At 44.7% G+C, this 18,673-nt stretch overlaps 1 protein-coding gene across 1 annotated transcript in view; it reads right to left on the bottom strand.

Annotated features, from left to right (window-relative positions):
- Positions 1 to 18,472, bottom strand: part of pkn1b (protein kinase N1b) — a 79,888-nt gene extending 61,416 nt beyond the window's left edge. Inside the window, exon 1 of the mRNA XM_031295128.2 lies at positions 17,937 to 18,472. Within this exon, the coding sequence (XP_031150988.1) occupies positions 17,937 to 17,960 (24 nt within the window). The 5' untranslated portion in view covers positions 17,961 to 18,472. The remainder of the gene's footprint in view (positions 1 to 17,936) is intronic.
- Positions 18,473 to 18,673: the final 201 nt, after the last annotated feature.

Below are 18,673 nucleotides of genomic sequence, written 5' to 3'. Positions count from 1 at the left end.
TAAACGTGTGAGATGATGTATAACACGTTATCTTGTAGTGAAGCCCTTGACTGGAAACTGAACTCGTTAGAATAAAACTAGTCGTGTGAGCCGCATGAAGACAGAAACATGAATGGAGACTAGGGCAACATTTACATTGCTATGTTTTCTACTAAACATAGATTTTCCTGTGTTGTGTTATAATTCTTCATCTTACGACCCTCAAATCTCACCGGGATCCCACAGAGCAGAACATGAATTAGAAAAAACTACCACCGGATTTGATCCGTTTGCATTTCATCCCCCACTCCCTGGGACAAATCCAAACTCAGATGTTGAAATGAAATCATGCATGGATGTCCCATGGGGAGACAGAACATCTAACACGCGTTTAAATCTGCGGTTATTAAGCTGTTCTCCCACTGCGCCTATCTGTCTCCTGAATGTGGCAGAAAACAGGTCAACTGACATGATTTAGTCCACATGCAATATATGTTTACAAGTCACCAAGAGCGGTCAGGAGGGGACGCAGGGAGCGGGAAACAGCCTCGCTGTGTTGAGCACGCGTGGTGGTAATGGACATGGAAAGCAGATTAAAAATGATTATGGCAGAAGGGCTGCGGAGGATAAGAGGTCCATTCTATAACGCAGATGATTATCCCTCTTTACTGATGCCGTTGATTTCAATAGCAGCGAAACACAGGCAGAGGAAAACACACATGCAGCAGCAGAAATGTTTACAGATTTGCATTATTCTAATAAAAAGTATAATGGCTACTGACAACAGGATCTCATTAGTAAAGGTGCTTAAGGTCGCTGCAGTCCCCAGACAGAGGTTGTGCAGATGTTCTGCAGATGGCAGTGTTTAAAAGGTTAAGGCTGGAATTATTCTATATATTTTTTCTTTTTATTGCCGACACATCCGGTGAAAAGACCAAAGTCAACAATACGTTAGGCCACAGACAGACAGACAGAGACAGACAGACAGACACAGAGACACACACACACACACATACAGACACAGAGACACACACACAGACACACACACACAGACACAGAGACACACAGACAGACACACATACACAGAGACACACACACAGACAGACAGACAGAGACAGACAGACAGACAGACACACACACACATACAGACACAGAGACACACACACACACAGAGACACACAGACAGACAGACAGACACACAGACAGACACAGAGACACACACACACACACACACACACACACACACACACACACACACACACACACACACACAGACAGACAGACAGACAGACAGACAGACAGACAGACGTCGCGCGAGCGTGGCGTGTCCGTTTATATTTTGGCTCCCATGTGAACAGGTTAGAGCTTACACACTGCCTGCGTGAGACGCGCGTCTCGAGCCACTCCTGCTAGAAATATAACCGACGCCTATTTTTCATGCGAGACGCGAGCGTGTTGGAAGCGTTTCCAGGCAAAATAGAATAGGAAAATATGTTTATGTGTCATTTAGACACAAATGCATATTAATAAATAACATCTTGATGTTTGAAAGTCTCGAGGTTTTGACATCAATGTAGATATAAATGTAATAAAAAATTTCAGAGAAAAGATTTTCAAATATTGCACCTGTCATACAGAACGAGATATTCTGTAACATATTTTTCAGTCAATACTGCCGACGTTGTCTGGCTTTAATCAGATCAGTAGCTATATATTTATGTTTAACAACTCTCTCCCTGTACGTGGAACAAGCCGATATATAAAGGGGAGGAGAGGCTACAATCACAACGTAGTGTGTGTTCTGAGTGACGGCCAACATCAGAGAGGCTCTATAGGCTCTCTACAGCTACACTAAGTTGTTAGAAACAGACAGCCCACTTACCCATTTGTCAGAGTTTGAATGTGTCTGCGCTACGTCCCGAGATCAGCCCTCCCTGTACCTAGCAGCAGGAGCAGCGCCGCGTCAGACACGCTTCTGGTGGTAGGACACAGAAACATCCACGCAGCCGCCACGCTTCTGAGACGCAACAGAAACGCCACGCTCGCGCGACGCATCCAGTGTGTAACTGGCCTAAGGCTGTGCAATTAATCAAAATTTAGCGGTCGGAAACGTTGAGATCCAACATGGCATCATGACTTTGCGTAAACATACACGCCACTTTCCTAAAGCCAAATGGCGTGTTTTCTGTACCCATTTTGAGCTATCCGCGTGTATGTCTACGCCGTATGCAGCGGATGTAAACATACAAGCCACGTGGCATCGCTATCGCGAGAACAACATCACACGCGTGTAAAAAAAAAAAAGGTTGGGTGTAGGAAAAGAACATTGGGGAAGGCTTTATTAAAAAAAAAAAAAAAAGGTTGATAAACGCCACACGTGGGACACGATCCCAGCTCTCCTGGGTGAAAGTCCTGTGTTTTACCCATCCGCAGACCTCTGTCCTTTCATACTACTCGCTGCGGCGATAATTCACATGTAATGTAGGTCAATGGAGGCCAAACGCCGTTGATAAACACGCAAAAAAAACGACTACGCGTCTTGATAATACGCAAAAACGGCATACAAATTGGCGTGTCATACATACGCCACTTAGTGAGATCAGTCTGCGAGATCTATAAACGATCTGACTGAAAACAGTAACTGTGAAATATAAAATCTACTTGTGCTACATTGGCGGGGTTAAAGAACACAACAGGACGTCACACAAATGGGTCATTGGTTACACTCCCACCGCCACACAACCCTGCAGCAAATCCCCAGGTGGAACCCCCTCAAGGACCCCCACTTTAAAAACCACTTGGTCTTTTCTTGGGATTAGTTTCCATTAACTAAAATATAGATGTCTTGTCCATGAATAAGAAAGGAGGAGATTTAGGCTATGTTTAGACAGAAACGATGTGAAGAGAAAACGCAAAAGTGGCGTTGCGTTCTCACTTTTTATACCGCGTTTAGACGAGCGTTATGGGGGGGAAATCTGCGTGCATATGGTGACGCAAAAGTGTGTGAAATGTGATCCACCAAGTCTGCACACCTGCGTAGAACCTTCCTCCTCCTTCTCTCCCTAGTTGTTCGCTCCCTAGAAGCGAACAACAAAAGCTGACAATGTTGTCTGGACAGACGAGGAGGTATTGCTCCAAACAATGCACACACGCACACACACGCGCACGCACACACACACACACACACACACACACACACACACACACACACACACACACACACACACACCCCGTTTTTACCCTTTAGACTAACGCGACTGTGGAGCATTTTTGAGATTTCCACTCTGGAGGGTGGTTTCACTTTTTTGCGTTTTTAAGCCCCAAAAATGCCGTCGCCGTCTAAACGAAAGACACATCTGATAAAATATTTTGTCGTTTTCACCCACGAGCGTTTTCGTGTAAACAGCACCTTAGAGAGCAAAAATAAGCTACATTCTGTAATTAGCTGAAAATGAAAGTTATGTGAAAGAAGAGGATCAGTGTTCATAGAATAAAATGCATGGCTGAGCTGCTGCAAAGGTGACAAATATCAAAACTACGAGCCACACATCTCTTCACAACTTTGTCTTTTCTATCTCATCTCTGGATGCCCCCTCTGTCGACGCTGCGTCCCTTTCTTTACAGACTATTTATACTCCTCCAGTTACAGCTCTCATAATCTCCCGTGCATTGTTGACTGGGACTAAAAAAAGCCAAACTCACAATGGCACCTGGCTGCTGCCCACTGTTGCAGCAAACCCAGCCTCAGAGACCGAAATAACAACAATGGCTCCAGTTTGGGTTACATATTGAAGGGTAGGCTGGTTGTTGGGCTTCCCCCTGCCTCTGCCTCCCAAACAGGTAACAATAGCCCATTTTTCTTCCCCTGTCTGTGGCACTATTTCGGCCTCTGGGCAGACAGAACAGACCGTCCACTGTTGAGGGACAGCATCACGGTCGAAGGCACCACTGCTCCCACGAAGCCTCGGGTCTGCGCTCCCTTTAAACCCAACACCACACAGACGCAGGCTATCGCATGACCCCAGCACGCTGGCGAGATAACTCTGCTCACATACCCACACAGTCCAGGTTCCTCTCTTTCTCTCTACTTCAGTTTCTACTCAAACAGTGAGGGTCAACCTCATCGGGGTTTTTTTACCTTGGACATCTTTTGCGTAGCTGCCTTCTTCAGTTTAGTTTCGTTCATTTGTTTACAAATATATACAAATACTACAGATTAATATACACATAATCAATAAGAGGATGTAATGGAGAGATGCAAAAAATAACTCAGAGGGGCTTAGGCTACGTTTCCACGTGGCCGGCCGTTTTCATAAACGGACATTTCAACCTCTCTGTTTTGAAAAATAACATCGTGCACAGCTGTCAGTTTTCAGAAAGGTGTTCGTTAAGCTGAAGACACACCGACCAGACGGCTGTTACACACCGACCAGACGGCCGTTACACACCGACCAGACGGCCGTTACACACCGACCAGACGGCCGTTACACACCGACCAGACGGCCGTTACACACCGACCAGACGGCCGTTACACACCGACCAGACGGCCGTTACACACCGACCAGACGGCCGACCGTCGGCAGTAAAGCCAGTGTGACTGATCAGTCTCCCCGAGTTGATCCAGAAAGTTCCTCAGAACACACTGAAGAGACGAGACGTAATACGTCTCCATAACAGCAGGCGGCGCTAATCTGGATTGTCGCCCAAAAATGAAAACCGGCAGCTGATTGGACGAACGCATCACGTGGGTCTGGTTTCTCTGGAAATTCAAAGCCAGACTGTCATGGCGGCTCGTTCAGAATACGATCTCATATTGGACTAAAATAGTTCACCGAAACGTGTTTCTGAAAACATTTTAAGAGAGAAATAGGCCGTGCAGTTGCTGAATCCATTAATCGAGAAAATAACCGACAGATCAATAGACAGTGAAAGGAATCCTTAGTTGCAGCCCTACTTGTTTACCATACATAATGTAGTTAGGCCATCTCAGACTACAGACTGATAACTCAATAAGTGCCGTATGTATAACACGCCAATCCGTATGCCATTATTGTCGTGTTATTAAGACGCATACTCGCTTTTTAGCAAGTTTATCAACGCCGTTTGGCCTCCATTGACTTACATTACCTTGCGATTGCTTGTCAATTTACGCCAAGTTCTCCTGAGAAAAGAACGGTAGGGAGTAGTATAAAAGCCCAAAAATCTGGGTAGGGAGGTTGGTTGGGGGGGTGGATGGGTCAAACACAGGACTTTCACCCAGGAGATCGTGTCCCACGTGTCACATTTCCTAAACCCAGCCATCGCCATCTTCTTTTACTAAACCCAACCGTCCCGTTGTATACGGCGTACATACACACGGATAGCTCAAAATGCGTACAGATAACACGTCACTTGGCTTTAGAAAGTGGCGTGTATGTTTACACAAAGTCATGATGTCAGGTTGCAGACTAACAAAACAAAGACGTGGTAAATACAGTGAGGAAAATAAGTATTTGAACACCCTGCTATTTTGCAAGTTCTCCCACTTAGAAATCATGGAGGGTCTGAAATTGTCATCGTAGGTGCATGTCCACTGTGAGAGACATAATCTAAAAAAAAAAATCCAGAAATCACAATATATGATTTTTTAACTATTTATTTGTATGATACAGCTGCAAATAAGTATTTGAACACCTGTCTATCAGCTAGAATTCTGACCCTCAAAGACCTGTTAGTCTGCCTTTAAAATGTCCACCTCCACTCCATTTATTATCCTAAATTAGATGCATAAAGACACCTGTCCACCCCATACAATCAGTAAGAATCCAACTACTAACATGGCCAAGACCAAAGAGCTGTCCAAAGACACTAGAGACTAAATTGTACACCTCCACAAGGCTGGAAAGGGCTACGGGGAAATTGCCAAGCAGCTTGGTGAAAAAAGGTCCACTGTTGGAGCAATCATTAGAAAATGGAAGAAGCTAAACATGACTGTCAATCTCCCTCGGACTGGGGCTCCATGCAAGATCTCACCTCGTGGGGTCTCAATGATCCTAAGAAAGGTGAGAAATCAGCCCAGAACTACACGGGAGGAGCTGGTCAATGACCTGAAAAGAGCTGGGACCACCGTTTCCAAGGTTACTGTTGGTAATACACTAAGACGTCATGGTTTGAAATCATGCATGGCACGGAAGGTTCCCCTGCTTAAACCAGCACATGTCAAGGCCCGTCTTAAGTTCACCAATGACCATTTGGATGATCCAGAGGAGTCATGGGAGAAAGTCATGTGGTCAGATGAGACCAAAATAGAACTTTTTGGTCATAATTCCACTAACCGTGTTTGGAGGAAGAACAATGATGAGTACCATCCCAAGAACACCATCCCTACTGTGAAGCATGGGGGTGGTAGCATCATGCTTTGGGGGTGTTTTTCTGCACATGGGACAGGGCGACTGCACTGTATTAAGGAGAGGATGACCGGGGCCATGTATTGCGAGATTTTGGGGAACAACCTCCTTCCCTCAGTTAGAGCATTGAAGATGGGTCGAGGCTGGGTCTTCCAACATGACAATGACCCGAAGCACACAGCCAGGATAACCAAGGAGTGGCTCTGTAAGAAGCATATCAAGGTTCTGGCGTGGCCTAGCCAGTCTCCAGACCTGAACCCAATAGAGAATCTTTGGAGGGAGCTCAAACTCCGTGTTTCTCAGCGACAGCCCAGAAACCTGACTGATCTAGAGAAGATCTGTGTGGAGGAGTGGGCCAAAATCCCTCCTGCAGTGTGTTAACCTGGTGAAAAACTACAGGAAACGTTTGACCTCTGTAACTGCAAACAAAGGCTACTGTACCAAATATTAACATTGATTTTCTCAGGTGTTCAAATACTTATTTTCCTCACTGTATAAATGCATAAATGGCTCCTACATATAGTCTTTCCTAAGCTGGTTGTGTGAGGGTTTTAGGGCTTTAAGGGATTGTGGTATTACAGGATTGCAGAATGTGTAGCTAAGAAGGACAAGCTGGAGAAATGGTGTTACGTTGTGGGGCAAAACATGTCGTAATTTCAATCTAGAACTGATATTTCTCTCAGTATGACTCGAGGATAGGAAGGTCATAGAGGAAACAGGAGCCATTTTGGAGCTGTGTGTGTTGGCCTGAGAACGGAGCATTCATTGATTGGCTGCTAAAGTAGTTTTGTAATGCCAGTGGGTGCACTGGGGCTTGTGGTGTTCGGCCAGGGGTTTGTCACTGAAAGTACACTCAGAGGTAAAAGGGACAAACAAGAACAGGTTGTATATCGAATCAACAGAATAGGTTACAAGTAGAGCTGATCAATGCTGACAAAATCAAACATGACGTATTGATTTAGGGCATTAAACTGAAAATGTGAGGATATTTTATTGGATATTGATGCTTTCAAACATTTCACTTGAAGGTTTCCATTTAAAGTGAAATAAATGTCTAAGTCTTGACCGGTTGGGGGAGAGAAAGAGAATTTTCATTATCTACTGATCTGCCGATTATTTTATCTCAATTAGTTTGGTCCATAAAATGTCAGAAAATGGTGAAAACATCTGATGCCTTTAAATGTCTTGTTTTGTTGCCAAACAAAAACAAAATATTCAGTTTATTATGATATAAAACCTCCATATTTTAAAGCATATTTATAATCACAGAAGGCTTGTATCATGTGGACGCGCTGACAGTGTTGTTGTCATTACTTAGAATTCCTCATGGGGGTGACAGAAACTACGCACTGTAGCTTTAAGAGGCTGACAATTTTCTGCCATTTTTGCATGAAAAACTACTTCAACGATTAATCGATTATCAAAAACAGTCGGTCAATTATTTTAGTGTCGATCGACTGAGTGAGTGAGACCTCTCACTTTCTTGTTACATCTTTGTTGGGAGTCGCACATGCTCAGTAGCTAGGTAAGATCACATGCTCAGTAGCTAGGTAAGATCACATGCTCAGTAGCTAGGTAAGATCACATGCTCGGTAGCTAGGTAAGATCACATGCTCGGTAGCTAGGTAAGATCACATGATCGGTAGCTAGGTAAGATCACATGCTCAGTAGCTAGGTAAGACCACGTGCTCGGTAGCTAGGTAAGATCACATGATCGGTAGCTAGGTAAGATCACATGCTCGGTAGCTAGGTAAGACCACATGCTCGGTAGCTAGGTAAGATCACATGATCAGTAGCTAGGTAAGATCACATGCTCAGTAGCTAGGTAAGACCACGTGCTCGGTAGCTAGGTAAGATCACATGCTCAGTAGCTAGGTAAGGATTACATGAGCTAGCTAGCCGTTTCTCCAACTTCAGCAGTACAAGGCAGGATTAGCCGGGAGACTTCTTCTAAACGAGGGCGCACTTCCAACTTTGTGTGGAATACCTGCAGATCAGGGACATGGAAGTAGTTCTATACAATTTATTTTGTAGATTAGGGTGAACTAGTGTGTGTTGTAACAGTGTTTTGCCATTCAGAACGAGCTAGCATGCTAACGGTTAGCCCCTAGCCCCCTCGTCTCGGCTAGTGACGTAGAAAGCCGTCCAGCTCACCCAGAGACTGAAGGCAGGACACATTCAGAAACCGTATCTCACTCTAAACAGCATGGATGGTTTTTTTCAAAGTATGTATGCGTGTGGAAGCACCAGAGACACAAAATAACTCCCCAAATCCCAGAAAAAGTGACTTTTTCATAATATGGGCACTTTAAAGGGATACTTCTTTGAATTTGTTGGGATGTGTTTTCCACATTGGCATTTAAGACATTAGTATTCCTCTCTGGCACTAACTGGCACTGCTCGACTGCACAGTAATGAGCAAGCTTGGAGCGAGACGCACTAGGTTTATTGATGAATGTCGTTAAGATGTCCCATCAATGCATCGACTCTGTGCTGCAGCTGTTTGTCTACTGGTGTGTCTGGGAGGGAGACAGATTTCTGCAGACACGGTGTAATCCTGGACTCAGGCAAGAGGGACTGCATGTTGGGGAGGGGGAGTTGTATATGTGTGTGTTAGTCTGTGTGTGTGCGTGTGAGCATTAATGCGACCCTCCTACGAGGTCAGACACACACTGAAGTCCACTCCCCTAATCTTATTATCCGTAGCAGCGGCAGCTAGCTGGAGACACACATTATGGTGAGCCTGATGCACGATATCTCGGTGTATTATAACACGTGTGAGGCTGTCAGGAGACCTCGGACAGTAGCTGGGGTTCACACACGTTTACATGGACTAAATTGTAAAACATTTCCATAACTTTTCAAGGACCCATCATGGAATTTCCAGGGCTGTCCTTGATTAAATAAGTTCTGTTCAAAGTCTAGTGTATAGGATAGTTCTAGTGAATAGTCTTGCATTGCCAGACCTTCGTCCACAGCGCTGCGGAGGAAGGTCTGGCTAGACCACACAGGAATCCAGGACGGGAGAAAAACGTACTCCGGTTTATTGGCATTTCTTTAAACCAATCACAATCATCGTGGGCGGTGCTAAGCTCCGGACGGAGCCATGGTGCCTCTGCTAAATAGTCTCAGGAAGGAACTTGTTTTGGTGGAACATGTGGACGTTCAAAAGTAGTTTTAGTCGTGCAACAGAAAACTCAGATTGGACAGATAGTCTAGCTAGCTGTCTGGATTTACCCTGCAGAGATCTGAGGAGCAGTTAACCATAGTCCTCACAAATCCACCGGAGGTTAGAACGCCAACACAGAGACAGAGGAAGGGGACGCACATCCGGCCGAAAAGAGGGACATCCGGCGGGATTTCCAGCGGCAACGGAGCAATCCCGGAAGTGGAACGTCGTGGATATCGTATGGTAGGCATTAGTAGACTAATGCCTACCATACACTAGAAGACTCTGAAAAGACTTTGAAAAGACTAAAGTGTGACACCATCTCACATCTAAAGACAATCTGCCATAATGTCTCTGAGTTATTAGTCACAGACTAGAAGATTTTACTACCAAGACTTCAAACTTACGACAGCATCAAACACGTTTGATTTTGTCGGAAAATCAAGACTGGAAAAACTGACTTAAGACAGCTGGGACTGGTGGCCGGGTTGGCTCAGTGGGTAGAGCGTGCGCACATATACATAGAGGTTTATGCCTCGACGCAGAGGTCCAGGATTCGAATCCGACCTGTGACGATTTCCTGCATGTCTTCCCCCTCTCTCTCCCCTTTCTCACCTAGCTGTCCTGTCAAATAAAAAGGCAGAAAAGCCCCAAAATTAATCTAAAAACAAAGACAGCTGGGACTGAGTTTTGTGACCTTACACCAAACGCCCGACTCAGCAAGACTCCCACGATTTCATCCCGATATTGGAAATTTGTCGGCGACAGTGGAACCGCTTCAAAAAGTCGTTTGGTGGTGTAAGGTCGGCATAGCACTCAAATTATTTTGTCGACTAATCGATTCATTGATTTAATGGTCAGATCTGTAAATCTAGGTTTCTTTTTTAGGCCATGAACATGAGATTTTGAAAGTCCATGACTTTTCCTGTTTTTTCCATGACCGAGGGAACCCTGAGTGAATAGCGCTTCATAAGGCGACTGTGCTCCAAAGTCTTCAGATGCCATTAGATAAATGGACCAAGGTGCCTCCACTCTCTTGGATGATCAATAAAAAAGCAATTTGGTCAGGAATAGAAAGAGTTGCCTTCTGCTCTTCAGCAGCTCCTTTGACTCATAGATAATAACTACAGGAAACCAACACAAATAAAGAATTAATGAGAGGGCGGCCGCAGAGTCTACAGCTACCTCAAAGTGTGTGTTAGGTTATCTGCTCAGCGCAGAGCTCCCATCCTAAGCAGGAGGCTTGATTTACATTCCTTAAAGGGTATTGAGTGAGAACGCTGTAACCGGCAGCTGCAATGTAACCCTATAGGGCAATTTAGTGCACTTTCCGTCCACTAAAAGTTCTGTTTTCGCTGCTGACAGGCTCACATTATTATTATAAGTGTCTGACAACATTATGGAAAGGATTCCTACAGAGATAGACCTTTTTGTTTAACAGTAAATAGCTCCAAAATCACCATCGCCAAACACACCAGACTCCATGTAAATAATCAGGACTTTTAGCGTGTAAAGAGCCAGCATATTTCCACCAGACTCCATGTAAATAATCACAACTTTTAGCATGTATAGAGCCAGCATATTTCCACCAGACTCCATGTAAATAATCAGTACTTTTAGCGTGTAAAGAGCCAGCATATTTCCACCAGACTCCATGTAAATAAACAGGACTTTTAGCGTGTATAGAGCCAGCATATTTCCACTAGACTCCATGTAAATAATCAGGACTTTTAGCGTGTAAAGAGCCAGCATATTTCCACCAGACTCCATGTAAATAAACAGGACTTTTAGCGCGTAAAGAGCCAGCATATTTCCACCAGACTCCATGTAAATAATCAGGACTTTTAGCGTGTAAAGAGCCAGCATATTTCCACATGTAAATGGGTGAATTAAAGGTTAGTTTTAACTTAACCTGAGTGGTGACTGTTGGAATAGTACAAAAGTCGAACCAAGACACATTTTGATAGTTTTATTTTGTTTACGTCGACTTTAAATGAAATGTGTGAGATGTGTGGGTCGGTTTCATGTTAAAAAAAAAAGGTCTATCTCTGTAGGGATCCTTCCCATAATGTCAGACATTTAGAATAATAATCTAAGCCTGTCAGTAGCAAAAACAGCACATTTAGTGCACGGAAATTGAAGGTGTGCAACTGCCCAATAACGTTACATTGCAGCTTTTTTCTTGCTTAATACTGGACCAATTTCAAAGATTGTTATTCCCATCAGTCAGACAGACAATTAGGCACAATTAGATATTACAATATCCCAAATTTAAGAGGATATCTAGTCTCATTTATCAAAGTCGATATAATATCTAGCTATTGCCCACCCCTAAGCTGTATACATGTCCAAAGAATGCACCTATACAGTATGGATGTGTTTTAAACAGAGGGAGGAAGAGAGGGTCGTTTCAGTTGTTTTCCTCTGTGAGCCCAGCAGTCGTGAGTGTCGACAGCAGTACAGCCTTGATGAGGTATTCGGGAGAAATTAAAAAAAAAAAAGGGGAAGAGAGTGATCAAAAGAGCTCAATCACCGCACCGCTGTGCCTCGGTCCACTCCGACAGCTTTCAGCCCATCATCATCACACAACCGACGTGGCCTCCTTGATCTCAATCAGCAATCGCTCGCTGCCTGTCTGCTGGACTAGAGTAACAATGACTGAAGCCTCGTCATCGTCACAGAAGGAGGTTTAATTCATCATCGGAGCAGGCAGGGAACTGCTCGATTGCAGCCTAGGCAACCATCGAGGTGATATAGATTCAGTCATGAGGCCATAAAGACGTTTAGATGGGTCATCAACACAGCCGGGCAGGAGAAAACTACAGCTAATTGTGCTGTGCATGCTCATGATCATGCATATTACATTAACATTAGGTCTTCTGTAGTCTAACATTGCCAGATCTATGTCCACAGCGCTGTGGAGGAAGGTCTGGCTACACCACAGATGCATTCTGGGATAGGAGGGGAAAAAAACGCTCTGGGTTGTTATGCATTTGTTTAAACCAATCACAATGGTCTTGGGCGGCGCTAAGCTCCGTACGCAGTGACGGTGGCTCTGCTAAATAGTCTCAGGAAGGAACTTGTTTTGGTGGAACATTTGCACCCCGCAAAAGAGAACGCCACATATAATATTAAATGAAGTTAACTGTTGACACAATACAGTAACGTGAGCCATTTAAATTAGCTTATACATGGTTAAACCTGATTGGCTCTTACCAGTGTATCTCTGTGTGTACTTCGTCCACAGCAATCCCACCAATCAGTCCCAAAACCTCCCAGTTAGAGAGGAAATGACCTAAACATATTCTTAATAAATCTTTACAATCATTCCCTGAAAGAACCAAGCAGACCTGCCTTGTTGCATGATCCAAATATTCTCCAAAACCTGACATTTTCAGCGTGTAGCTCGCTAACTTGAAATATGTTGTTGTTCCCGAAGCGAAGGGATTTGGAGAACAGCAACACACAGAGAGCAGAAGATGAAGGACGCGCCGGATGTTAGGCTTTATCCTGGAAATGCACTTTCGTTGACCCAGACTAGGATTTGCACCGTAATATTTTTATTTGTAATCTTCTGCATGTGTGTGTGTGCTGCTGTGCGTCCCTGTGTGTGTAACAAGCATAGTGTACGTGCGCTGTGCACGAGCCTTGGAGCATTTTACTAATGCTCTGTTAAAATAACAATGAAATGCTGCGTTATTGACTTTAGACCAGGTTTTTGTTGGTCAATGGTGCCATCACTTCCCGCTGCCTCAAGATAGCAATACTCCCAGAATGCACCTGAACACACCTCCCTGTAAGACCAGCATGCCCAGAATGCACCTGAACACACCTCCCTGTAAGACCAGCACGCCCAGAATGCACCTGAACACACCTCCCTGTAAGACCAGCGTTTAAACGACGTGGGAGCTGGAAGGAAACTGACAACTGCGTCGGTCTTAAACTAGCAAAGACAGTTGCGTCGGGCTTTGCGCTGCGCCTGGTGCAAGACAGGGCCCCTGGTAATAATAATGGATTTGGAGAACAGCAACACACAGAGAGGTAAAGGTGAAGGATGCACCGGATGTCAGGCTTTATCCTGGAAATGCACTTTTGTTGACCCAGACTAGGTCTTCTGTGACAGAAAGCCTGCATTACAAACTGGGCATGTTTTTTAAAACTACTTGGGCAGGGAAAGGTAAATTGCAACGCTAAATCTCTCTCTCTGGACTACCGCTTGCCCTTATTTACAGGAAGCTTTTAATGGATCAATCTGCTGTAGGAAAGATGTAAAAGTGTCTATGGCGGTGCACTATGACCCATATTAGCTGTTCCTGATGCTCACCATGCCCACATGGGCAGCGCAGCTTTCCAAGAAACACATGGAGGCACCCTCCACATTCAGGGAAACCACTACGTGTCAGGGAAGAAGTGTTGTTACTAACAACACATGACTCAGCCGCCTCAGAGTCTCACATAGATTGTGACTAAGCAAATTTCTGAGAAAATGGGAACTACTTGACTGTGCCTCACTTTTCTTTACATCTTCACACCTGTTGCGGTCAGTTTGCTGGGATGTAGGGCGGCAACTAAAAGTTATTTTCATAGTGGATTAATCTGTGGATTATTTTCTCGATTAATGGATTAGTTGTTTGGTCTCTAAAATGTGGATCAGTGTTTCCCAAAAAAGCCCAAGATGACGTCCTCAAATATCCTTTTTTGTCCACAACTCAAAGATCTTCAGTTACGGTCACAGAGGAGAGAAGAAACTAGAACATATTCATATTTAACAAGCTGGAATCAGAAATTTTATAGTTTTTTTTGACTCAAAGCGAATAATCGATCATCAAAATAGTTGGCGATTAATTCAATAGTTGACAGACAGACAGACAGATAGACAGATAGATAGATAGACAGATAGATAGATAGATAGACAGAGACAGATAGATAGACAGATAGATAGATAGACAGAGACAGACAGACAGACAGACAGATAGACAGATAGACAGATAGATAGACAGATAGATAGATAGACGGACAGATAGATTTCATTGATCCCAAACTGGAAAATGTCTGTGTTTAATTGATTAATCTATTAATCTTTGCAGCTTTACCGGAATGAAATTATTTATTTCAGCTGTGTAAACCTGCGCCAAGTGTTTTCAAATGTACTTAATAAACTGCAAACAGTCTCTCTGCAGCAGTTTAACCTTGCAACAGCGGTTACTAACCAAAGAGATTGAAACCCTGGCTCCTGGATTGAGCTGAACCGCCGCTCAGCCTTTAATTTTTAACTTTTCCCTCCACTGCTGTAGGCGGACTCCAGAGTAACTGTAACCCAACCCCTCTGAATGGGACCTGAGGCTCGGACACCACACCGCCTTGCACGGCTCGCCTGAGGGCCACTACTGTGGCACAAATGGGAAATCATTGTGACTTAATTCAGGAAATCTGATCGGTATGAAGGCTGCAGGGGAAGCTGTGGCTGTAGTCATGATCATCATCTTGTATCTGTGAAAAAGTGTTTACGGTGTGTGAAATAAAAAAGCTATAAAAAAAGGTCAAACTACTGTAGTAATGCAGTTCAGTCTGCTCTGAAAACATCACTTAGGTTGTCACAAAAACATTTAGCGAGGCAGCAACACTCTAGCCTGGTCCTACCAGACTCTGGTCCATTAGCCTGGTCCTACCAGACTCTGGTATCAGACTCTGGTACACTAGCCTGGTCCTACCAGGCTCTGGTATCAGACTCTGGTACACTAGCCTGGTCCTACCAGGCTCTGGTACTCTAGCCTGGTCCTACCAGACTCTGGTACTCTAGCCTGGTCCTACCAGACTCTGGTATCAGACTCTGGTACACTAGCCTGGTCCTACCAGGCTCTGGTACTCTAGCCTGGTCCTACCAGACTCTGGTATCAGACTCTGGTACACTAGCCTGGTCCTACCAGACTCTGGTACATTAGCCTGGTCCTACCAGACTCTGGTACATTAGCCTGGTCCTACCAGGCTCTGGTCCGTTAGCCTGGTCCTACCAGACTCTGGTCCACTAGCCTGGTCCTACCAGACTCTGGTCCACTAGCCTGGTCCTACCAGACTCTGGTCCACTAGCCTGGTCATACCAGACTCTGGTACACTAGCCTGGTCCTACCAGACTCTGGTACACTAGCCTGGTCCTACCAGGCTCTGGTACACTAGCCTGGTCCTACCAGACTCTGGTCCATTAGCCTGGTCCTACCAGACTCTGGTCCATTAGCCTGGTCCTACCAGACTCTGGTACACTAGCCTGGTCCTACCAGACTCTGGTACATTAGCTTGGTCCTACCAGACTCTGGTACACTAGCCTGGTCCTACCAGATTCTGGTCCACTAGCCTGGTCCTACCAGACTCTGGTCCATTAGCCTGGTCCTACCAGACTCTGGTACACTAGCCTGGTCCTACCAGACTCTGGTCCATTAGCCTGGTCCTACCAGACTCTGGTCCATTAGCCTGGTCCTACCAGACTCTGGTACACTAGCCTGGTCCTACCAGACTCTGGTACACTAGCCTGGTCCTACCAGATTCTGGTCCATTAGCCTGGTCCTACCAGACTCTGGTCCATTAGCCTGGTCCTACCAGACTCTGGTCCATTTCATTGGTCCAGAGAGTCTGGCCTCTCTCCATTGACAAGTTTTAACTTCCTTGAAGGCGGGTACTCTGTTGAAGTTTAAAACTATTGGATCTGCCCAGAGCCACTCTGGATCTGCCGTAACCAATCGCTAACGTTTGGTCGTGACGTCGGCTTAGCATCGCTAGCATTAGCCTTAGCCAACTCCTTCACCACTAACGGAGCGAGCTGGAAAATCAAACTGTTCCCGAACCCCGTGGGGAGGAGGGCCACAACATCATGGCCACCAACACAACTCAGCAAAGATTGTTCTTGGTCAGGCTTTAACTTCTGGATATTCGGCAGCGTTGCCACAACGGACCGAATGGCTTCACTCGCATCTTTCTCCGCCGCCATTACGGAACTACAACTCAAACTAGAGCACGACCTCAACGTCATCGTTCTCAGCCACTCCCTCTGTTCACTGATTGGACCGGTAAAGATTGGCCGGAGAAAGCCCAAGAATATACCGCAAACCCAGACGTAGTACTGAAGGAAAATGAAAATTGAGCAGAAGTACGTAAGTGGGCGGAGCCAGGCTAGCAGCACTCCTCGTCTTTTACTTAAATTCATATTTTTCTGCTTCAGACTTTTAAATTCAAACTAAATTGTGGGCTTTTATTAGGGGTGCAACGATACACCGATCTGGATCGATATACCGATTCAGTGATCAACGATACTATATACTATATCATCTTTATAATGTGCCTTTATTTTGTAATTCTTACTTTAATTAAATTTTTCATTTACATGTCTTGAAGAAAGAGGAAATGGGAAATACTTGACAGTGCCTTACTTTTTTTATACATCTTCACACATGTTGCTGTCAGGTCGCTGCAACTAAAAGATTATTTTTCTATTAATTGATTAGTTGTTTGGTTTATAAAATGCCAAAAACTGTGGATCAGTGTTTCCCAAAAAGCCCAAGATGACGTCCTCAAATGTCTTGTTTTGTCAACAACTCAAAGATCTTCAGTTTACTGTCCCAGAGGAGAGAAGAAAGTAGGACATATTCATATTTAACAAGCTGACATCAGAGAATATTTTACTTTTTTCATAAAATAATGACTTAAACCGATTAATGGATTATCAAAATAGTTGGCGATTAGTTTAATAGTTGACAACGAATCGAATCTAAACATGAGTATCCTTCTCATATCTACCTTCAATCCAACTGTGAGAACGTTGCATTGAAAACTACACATTTCTAACGGATCTGTGACACAAATTTGGTGTGTGTACTTTGACTGACTCCGGCATTTAACATGGAAGGTGTCGAGTTGCATCATGGGAGCTGTAGGAGCTAGCATTTTGTGCAATTTGCCCGCAAGGACTAAAAGGTCAGGCTGGCTTGGCCTCTGCAGCTTCAATTTAGACCTTTTCTTAATTTAAAGGCTGTCTTTTGACTTACAGAAGAGCAGTACTAAGTCACAGAAATATATTTTAGAAAAAAACTATGTCATCAGAGTATTTCCAGCACTACAGATATCAACAAGCATCAATTAAAACCTTCTCCAGGTGATCCCCCACATTGGATCTGAATGTATTTAGTGTATAAGCTTTGAGCTCTAAGGTATACGCGCAGTTTAGTGTCCCAAATTATTGTTTTAGGGGTTAGGGTCACTATAAAACACCTGTTAAACAGCACAGGTGGTTTAGCAGGTTCATAATTAAGGACACTGTATGGGGAATTTGGGACACTGAACTGCACGTATACCGAGCTCTAATATGCACATTAACACAGCAAGTAATGATAAAAAGCAAAAGTTAGGAAACTCACTTGTAGCTCGTTGTTATTGGCCATCACGTGCACGCGCAGACAGCCAATTAGACGGCGACGCCAGGTGACTTCGGCAAATGTTCGTGTCACTTTACAGCCGAACAATCATCGTCCAGCGTCAGATAGTCCTGTGAAATGAAATTAAAAAAAAACACTTAACAGTCCCGGGTAATGCGCAGTCTGGTGCACCGAGACCGAGTAAAGGCACACAAAAAACCAAATGGATAAATTGTTAACATCGCGACTTTTGGCGGCCCGAGAGAGCAGCAGGTGAGCGGGGAGAGCAGGAGACCGTCAACTCTTCTCGGACTCCGGTCTGCATCACGCAGCGCGGTCTGACAGCGAGCAGGCTTCTCATGCTCGGGGAGGGGGGGGGGACTCTGAGAGGAAACCCGAAACCAGCCAGGATTCACGCGCACCCCCTGCTCTGAGTATCAGCGCGAACTAAAAGGCCGTCGTTCCCCGTCGCGGTGCACTCCTGCTCGGCTCTGTGGAAAGCTCCGAGCCGGTGAGTGCGATGCTGGGAGTAGGGAACAGATGTCAAGTCAGTTTCAGGAGGAATAATGCAACTTCCGGTTACAACCTTCACAATAAAACCTGCACCTGCACCTTGTGTGCCATTTTATGCCAATGCTGTTTTACAACAATAAAATGAAATACAGCACTGTGGTGCAAATTAGAAATAAACTGTTAACACTGTAACGAATTTGAGTGTAGATGTTACAGTAAATACCTGG

Source organism: Sander lucioperca, chromosome 21 (genome assembly GCF_008315115.2).
Source record: "Sander lucioperca isolate FBNREF2018 chromosome 21, SLUC_FBN_1.2, whole genome shotgun sequence".
Taxonomy (NCBI): domain Eukaryota; kingdom Metazoa; phylum Chordata; class Actinopteri; order Perciformes; family Percidae; genus Sander; species Sander lucioperca.
Note: the sequence above shows the minus strand (reverse complement) of the source record. Positions and strands in the feature narration are given on the sequence as shown.